This window comes from Saccostrea cucullata, unplaced genomic scaffold, assembly GCF_032062105.1.
Source record: "Saccostrea cucullata isolate Sc308-1 unplaced genomic scaffold, CSIRO_AGI_Scuc_v1 ctg1560, whole genome shotgun sequence".
Taxonomy (NCBI): Eukaryota; Metazoa; Mollusca; class Bivalvia; order Ostreida; family Ostreidae; genus Saccostrea; species Saccostrea cuccullata.
Window position 1 is genome coordinate 74,658 of NW_026938926.1, and position 8,565 is coordinate 83,222.

At 30.5% G+C, this 8,565-nt stretch overlaps 1 protein-coding gene across 1 annotated transcript; it reads right to left on the reverse strand.

Annotated features, from left to right (window-relative positions):
- Positions 1 to 4,314: 4,314 nt before the first annotated feature.
- On the reverse strand, positions 4,315 to 8,081 carry LOC134251842 (uncharacterized). Its single transcript, XM_062734263.1, has 6 exons — positions 7,936 to 8,081; positions 7,795 to 7,853; positions 7,337 to 7,630; positions 6,306 to 6,411; positions 6,171 to 6,202; positions 4,315 to 4,772 (listed from the first exon to the last, which is right to left on the reverse strand). Exons 1-6 carry the CDS (start codon positions 8,055 to 8,057, stop codon positions 4,315 to 4,317), a joined length of 1,071 nt encoding a protein of 356 aa, XP_062590247.1. The 5' UTR covers positions 8,058 to 8,081.
- Between the last annotated feature and the right edge of the window lie 484 nt (positions 8,082 to 8,565).

Below are 8,565 nucleotides of genomic sequence, written 5' to 3' on the forward strand. Positions count from 1 at the left end.
TATTTTATAAGAAAATATTGAACGTACGATGTTCGGGACGCGTTTAAATGACACACCCTTGCTCTTTCACAAAGTAATCTTTGTCTTTAATACTAAAGAAAAGTAAAAATTTTGTTGTGTATTAATTAACATTATTAAAACTATAATTTAAAAAATCAGAGTAGAAATGTGAGAAAGCAAAACCAACTTGCCAGAATTGCCAGTCTGTGCTCAGTGTGATGTATACACATTTAACACATTAATCACACTGCACACAGTGCACAGATATTACCTTTAATTATGTGGCCCAGTAATAGTCTCAAAGAGAGATGTCTTAACTAAACCTGTATCCATACGGAAAAGAACAATATTACTACATATAACACAGCTTAACCCTTCTTGAAATTGGTCTTTTACAAAATTTTGCTTTTTAGTCATGCATTTATTATGCATAATTTTAAAATAAGTTTTGTCCCATCCTTACCCAAGAGTTTATAATTCAAAAGAAATTATATATGTGGCTTAACTCTTGAATTCTCTACAAAATAAAAAAAAATATGTTGTAAAGATATACATACATGTACATCAAATAAAAAAAAACATATCAATAATCAATTTTCTACGAGTCCTAGTCGAAAGTACTTGACAAATAAAGGTTTGGTGGACTAAGTCTATATATAGCACTGCAGGTAACCAGGCAACATTTAAATGAGAGAGCATGGTAATTACGATCAGCACTGGCTTTTACTTAGTCACAACAGTCCAGAACAGTCTTTTTACTCATTTAAAAATTAAGGGTTCATGTATTTGACTTGATTTGTATTCTAATGCAAAGCATAAATGGAAGCCATAAGACATTCTTTTAATGATTTTTATTTGATTCAACATATTGTAGAGTCAGAGACCAAGATCTGCTCCTAGAATGAGTTTCTTGAATATATCTGTATTGACAAAAGGCTAAATTGTGATCAAGACTTCAATTGTCGAGATCAATTCGACGAGTCCGCTCATTACGCCGGATGTGAAGGCAAGGTTTCATTTCTCGCGCCTGAATTAATAAAGATAAATTATTTGATAAATTTCAAGCATGTCTATTTACTGACGATAATATAATTATTATCATAAGTTTAAAAATATTCAGAATTTTATTCCATCGATACTTTTAAATAAACTTATTATGAATATAGAATAAATGTACTATTTTCAGGGGGAAGTAACAAAGAAATAAATAAAAAATATAAATTTAATAAATTTTTGGCTGATATGCAGTTTTGCAATTATCATAAAATAGTAAATTATGTACATCTCCTCGAACCCCTCAGGCTCGGTCAATATTGTGCTCCTTGCATAGCTTCATCATTATCCTACTGACCTAAAAAAAAAGCAATGGTTGCATATTGTTTTACCTTTAAAATGTATTCCTATATAAATCAATACTGATAAAAGTCTAATATTTCCAATGTAGTGCTGAGCGGCGATATTTGACCGCGGATGAGATATTGGACCTTTCAATGAGATGCTGGACTGTTGACGACACACAATGGGCGGTTCCAACTAAATTCATTTATATTCGTTGATGTTCGACATACGCGCATGCCAAAAATAAATAAATTAAATTTTCTCCAGTTAAATGCGTTTTATCGACCCCGCGAACAAATGTATTTAATTCTTAAGGCCGACAACAAGCATGTTGCCCTTGAACCCAATCAACAAAATGTATAATGTTTTCCATGACAATGAATTGCAACATTAGTTACAGATAATGTTACATAAAGAACTATATGCGGTATATTGCATATATTTGCCCCCACAAAAGTCAAATTTTGAAAACTTCCTGAAATGTGCTGAATTCAATAAATTGTATGAGAGATATGAATTAACAGAAAATATTATAGTTTTAAAGCAGTGTATTCACAATTTTTGTTTTTATGACGTCACAAACTAGTCCGATTTTATATCCTTTTTCAGAAAGAGGACAAAATGGACAAAATTTCAACAATTTTAGCTTTAAAATTTATAGAGCGCAGGTTTGTTCAGGAACAATATTGACATATTTCATTGATATTATCATTATACACATTATATCAAAATATTGATCCTGAACACACATGTGCTCGGTGACTTTTACTCAAAATATCGACGAACTATGTACATTTTTCTGTAAAATTCATTAAAAAAATGAAATTTACGTCATGTTTGTGACGTCATTACGTACATATGACGTCATTACTTATGAAAATATTCAGTGCTTTGAAGTCAGCATATACTCCCCTGTTTAAGAACTTAATTAAATATAACTTTATCAAAGTTTGATTTGGGGGGGCAAATATTGGTTATTACCGAATAAAGTTCTTTAATTGAAATTAAAAAAAAAAGGTTAATCAACAGACAAAAGATTTTGATGTAAGCAGATTTTCGTATTACGAATTCAAATTCATTTTGCTGATTATATAATACCTAAAGATAGTAATTATTTAAATTTTTTAGGACTGCTTGCAAAATGGACTGACATAAGCGCAGCCTCAAAATTCAGAATTATCGTGGGAGTATTTAGTGCATCTTGTTTGCTTCTGTGTTTACTGGTGACATGTTGCTGTTCCTGATCATCTCCATCCAGGAGTTATGAACGACTTAAAGATTGAAAATATCACATTTGTCTTGTCATATTTTTTCTAAAATCAATAATCTTTTTTGTCACTTTTTTCTTTGAGTTATTGAATCATATGAAATGTTTTTAAACAATTTTTCTTTTTTCTCTGTGTAGAGAAATTTGTTTTCAGAAATACAGCTAAATAATTAAACATCTCTCTCTCTCTTTCTTTTTTTCTCTTTCTCTCTGTTATGGGATAAATCTATATATTATATTATATTATGACATCATAGCAAAACATATTGACTAAACACAAAGTCGATCCCTTTCTTTGAAGTCGATATAATATTATCCTTGGATTGACTTTATCAACGGGTCACATTTGTAATATCATTTTCTAAGAAACAAATAAAATGGACAATATTTAAAAACAAATTTTTTAAAAGCTTTTCACTATAATTATAAACACATCTTTAGATTTTTTTTTATAATTTATTATTTGTATAAACTTAAGTCGTAATCTTGAAATATATCATTTTGCATGATATATCTTTTTTTTTTTTTATTAGAAATGTTGATCGTATTTCTTGACTTTATTCATCATATAACTTCCAAACACACTCATCAGCAAAAAAAATCTACATAGGGATGTTGAATAATTGAATTATATTTAGTTTTCTCTTCCTCATTGCTGATATTTCAAAACAAAGGTCAAAATAAATCACTGAATTTTGACTTTAATTTATGTATTTTAGTTATCCCTTACAATATTTTACATATGAGAAAATATCTATTCATCTTCTGAATTTTTAGCAAACAAGGAGTATACAGTATTTCATGAAATATACATTATACAGTGTATACATAAATATTGTACAACTTTGCTGATTCTTAAACTTTAATTTTATGTTTAATATGTTTAATGCTACATTTTGCGAAAAATATAGCAGGTGTTTTCGTTCACATGTATACAATAGTTGAAAATAACGAGATCAAGTAGATCTACCTAAAAGCAAATTTACAATAAGTCCTGGGAAAGAAATTTCAATTTCACCCACTTAAACAACTTTCAAAATGGCGAAACTAACAGCAATTATGATTATAATTGAATTTATGTATTAAATGCGTTGTTTATTTATTAAATACGTTGTATTTACACGTGTGTGATGGTTTATGTAATAGATATTGCAGGCTGGGATTTTACGCCGATGGTATGCGAAATTCCAGCCAATGATTAGCGGGCTAGGATCACGTGGACAGCTGAACGGATCACTTGTATTTTTATTCCCGCGCTGTCCACAGTAATTTTGGAATCACGTATATTTTGAAGATATTTCCTGAAGAAATCCAAGAGATTTGCGATTTGTAAGTTACGTTACTTGAAAATATTGTATTATTTAGTAGGCGTTTAGTCTGGGAGTGCAGGGGTATCGTTTAAGCTCCCATACAAAGAGTTTTTCTTTCCGTTGTGACGTTGATAAGTATGGCCTCTAACTAGCTGCGGTGAGCCTGCCGAGCATTTGAAGACATAAATAATATGAGTAGCTTTCAAATTTAAACAAACACGAGTGAAACGTGATAAATTTCGCTTTGAGGCGGATGCTAAACTTAAAAAAATCCTTTTCTTTGTTTCTATTGAGACAATACTCAATGATTTACTAAATATTTACTTAATATACTAATGAGACGACTTATCATCGTTTACAGGATACTAGTGTTACTTCTCCTGATAGAGACTTTCACATTTAGTTGCTAGATGCCAGCTCGTATGGCCCATATTCTTTTCCCCGTAAAGCACTGTAAGATTCATTAACTGGCATAAGGTCAAACCTCCTTTGTGAAGAGTGACGCAAAAGGGAGTTATTACAATCATTTCTCCACGGGTCTTCATACTGTCCCTGAGTTGAGCTCATATGCGTTCCTACACTTTCTTTATCTAGATAAATATTATTGTCCTTCCTTCCTTGAACTCTAGCCACATTTCCCTCCCCTTCATATGTATAGCCATAGGGATTAACATCTTCAGAAGATTCGTTTTGATTACATGACTGTATAGGGCCATAGTTAACCCTCAGTGTTAATGTACTATAACAAGGGTCTTCACAGGAGCCACGGAGTGGATCTTCAGACGTATCTTCTCTGCTTAAAGTGTTGTTTACTCTGTTTCCTTCTTGATTTATATATAGCTCATTATGAACACCGTCTTTAAATATAAAAAGAAAAAATATCATTTTGGAATATCAAGTAACAAGTTCCTTTTTAAAATGCTCAGCATTTTGTTTCTAATTAATTCAATGAGGTCAATCTATATGAGAACTCCAGTTGATAACAATTTTATCTAAATAATATTTCGATCTGAATTTGGATTTTAAATAGTGTATATAATGATTGGTATGTTGCATTACGATCTCCATATGACCATTGAAAACTATCATGTTTTTTATCTGTTTATATGAACAATTTTCAATTCCATTTATAGTACACATCGATTCACAAGATTTTAAACATACCATTCGCTGTTATTTTTTCATTATGTTATAATTTGTTTTCCAGATTAGTAGAAGGTGCAATGAGCTTTTTTGGTGAGTAACTGACATTGCATTCTCTTAAACACTCAACTGACCTTACAGGATTTTATATTTCTTTTCCTTTTGAAGATGTTGATAATTAACTTATCTCAAAAATGAAAAGAATAATTTGAATACTTTCTCTGTATAAAAACATATGTACGTTATCACTCTCATTTGAGAAATGATTAAATTGTGATGTTTATTATTCAACAAAGGAATCAAAGTGCGTGTGGTGTGTGAGGGCGTGTTTGTATGTGTATTTTGTTTTCTTTTGTATGCATGAAATTTACTAAAATAAAGCATTAAAAAAGGAATCAAAGTGCAATTGATTAGAAAACCTTAAATACTTTGAAATCTTACTTTTAGTAAGTTAAATGCACATGACCCCTTACTTATGCAGAAATATACCTTCATCACCTGCATACGGTGTTTGTATGTCTCAGTTGATTCGATACGCAAAAGCATGCTCTACGTATGAACAATTTCTACAACGAGGTAACTTATTGACAAACAAGTTGATGAAACAAGAATTTATGCAATCTCGTTTAAAGTCACCATTTCGTTTGTTTTATGGTCGGTACAATGACCTTGTCAGCTAATATAATATATCATTGAGTCAAATGCTGACTGACGTTTCACATACTAATTGTTAGTCCATAATTTATACGTACACAGAATTAATGGGGAATTTTGCCGTTATTTCCAGATCATGACAAGGTGCACACGGCGAGTAAGACTGGTCAGCAGGGGATGCTCACTCCTCCATGACACCTGATCCCATCTCTGTAGTTCTGGAGGTCTCGTGTTTGTTCTGCTCCTATTTTGTATTGTTCTATGGACTTTTGATCATTATTACTAGTACTGTTCGTTATCTCCTTATGTTTCATGAGAAAAGTTTGCACGATTATGAGGATATTATCAGGGTACATAGTTAACAGACATAAAAAGGTAATAAGCTACACCGTTATTGGTTCAAATTCTAGTCCTGCTTATTGAATAGGTGATAAAATAATAATTTATCATTGGCTTACCATTTACTTCATTCTTTTTGGTATGATATTTTCTGCAATAAATTTATTGATATAATCAGTACAGCATGTTCAGTATTTTATCCTTTCGTTGAATGATTTGTTAATCATTTAGAAAAACAAAAATATCAATTTTACCTGCAAGTTATTCCGAAAAAAAGGAGCAAGCAGACAAATAATACTGATGGCAATACAACAAGAAATACAGTCAAAACTTTGTTATCGTCAAGGTTGAATACTTCATCTATTAGAAAATAAAAGACAACAAATGATTGATCGATATTTTTATTGTACTTTGTTATTTAATTGATTTACATACAGGTACTTATTGAAATTTTATCAGATCGTTCTCAAATGCATTATTGCTATACTATTCATTAAAAATGACAACAGTCTTAGATTGGCAGTATTATTACATTTTATTATATATATCCCCTTTTGTTTAATTGAATAGCGTTTAAGGAAGTATTTTATTTCTTTTAAGGACAAATGATACAACATTAAACAAACTTTTGTTAAAGAATTTGAAAATAACAACTTTGGTCATATTTAAATGAATAAAATGAATAACTTTCACCACGTAGTTTTTAACTTTTTATTCAAATTTGCACAAAAATGGAATTTAAAGTGAAAAATATTTGTATAAATTTATAAGGATGGTTTCAGAAGGGCAGACTTTTGAACATGACAGAGGGTTTACAATTTCTTTATATTCTATAAATTTATTATTTGTATCATTTGCAATGACATGAGGTAAAAAAAAAATATATAACTATCCAGGCGCATCCATTTTTTGTTTGTATCATCTGTACTTAAATTACACATATGATTATCAAACTTTTCAAAAAATATACCATCGTTTTTTTAGCGGTGTTAATCCCTATTTCGGTGATATTTATTACTGTAAAGGATTCACAATGTTAAAGTCATGATTCATTGATGAATATCGACATTTTGACTATACGCAATCTTCTCAAAATTCCGACGTAATAGTTTGAATTTAAGAAATTTACATTTATGATTTAAATTTTATTCAAGAAAACCGACTAAAGTGATGCATAATGTAGTTATTGAACATCATTATAAGATGTAGCCTAATTGTATTTCTTGAAAATAACATTAATTTGTTTCTAATTTTTTGCTTAACATAGAATCTTTAGAAATACTACCATTGCTTTTTCCAACGTTGTTGACTGTTGATTCAATGGATTTTTTTGTTGAAGATAAACATGATTCCATCAAAAAGGACTGTGTAATATCTGTATCTTTAGTGCCATGCTTGCTGGTTACATTGTTAATCTTCTGTTTTTCCTCAAAAGCCTTCGTCAAATTTGACACACAGCCACATACACGATGACAATACTCAGATTTGTCACAGTTGCATTCAAATTTACATCGTGGGCCGTAATGATTTTTTGGACATGTCAAGCTGCAATTATCCCCAAAGAATCCAGATCTACACTCTGTGTCAACATGAATGAGTAAAAGAATAAAATTAAGGCGTTGAATAATTTCAAACGCATTTCCAAGACTTGTACTCATATTGAAAATTTAAAAAAGAATCAAGAAGCATGCTTAATTGCAATATCTTAAGAAAAGTTTTGAACAAGATATATATCTTACTCACCGACACACATGTTATTTCTTTCTTCATAGTTTTTACAACAATACGTTTCATTCTCTTTACTAAAGAAAACGACAGAAAATAATAAATAAATAAGAATGACGAGTTTTAGTTTTTTAATGAGCAACAGTGGAGAATTATTACCTTCCACATACGTGTTTCCCAGTCAATTCAATTGATGAACTGACTGAATAGAGCAAAATGAAGAATTGCGTAAATCCATAAAATTTCACAATGATTATGAATTTTGCACAAAGGTACATCATATTTATATTATAGATTTACACAGTGACTTAACAGTCAATTTTGACATTCGATGCTTCATCCTTAATGTATCCAGATCTATTGCGGAAGTTTTCAACACATTTTATACTTTTCATGTATATAGTCACACCACGTGATACAGAATTATAGTAAAGAACAGTGCGACATTTTACTCTGGACACGACATAGTCCAGACTTTTTAGTACCATTTCTAATTATGATATCCAAAATATTTTTATATCACTTTGTGGGATGACTTTGCAGTATCCCAGGGTCTCATTTTAAACTTGCAAACACCTCCACTTCTAAAGATATGAAGTCCTAAAATTCAGAATCCCATGGAAGAATGGAGTTTAAGTCCCACCAACTATCCCACCATTCTCCCGTGGGATATTTTCTTCTTGGAGAATGGGATAAATCCCACAGATATTGACATTGAATTATTTTCTCCAACACATTGTTATATTTGGAATATATTCTATATATGTATAATGATGAGAGATTTGTTAC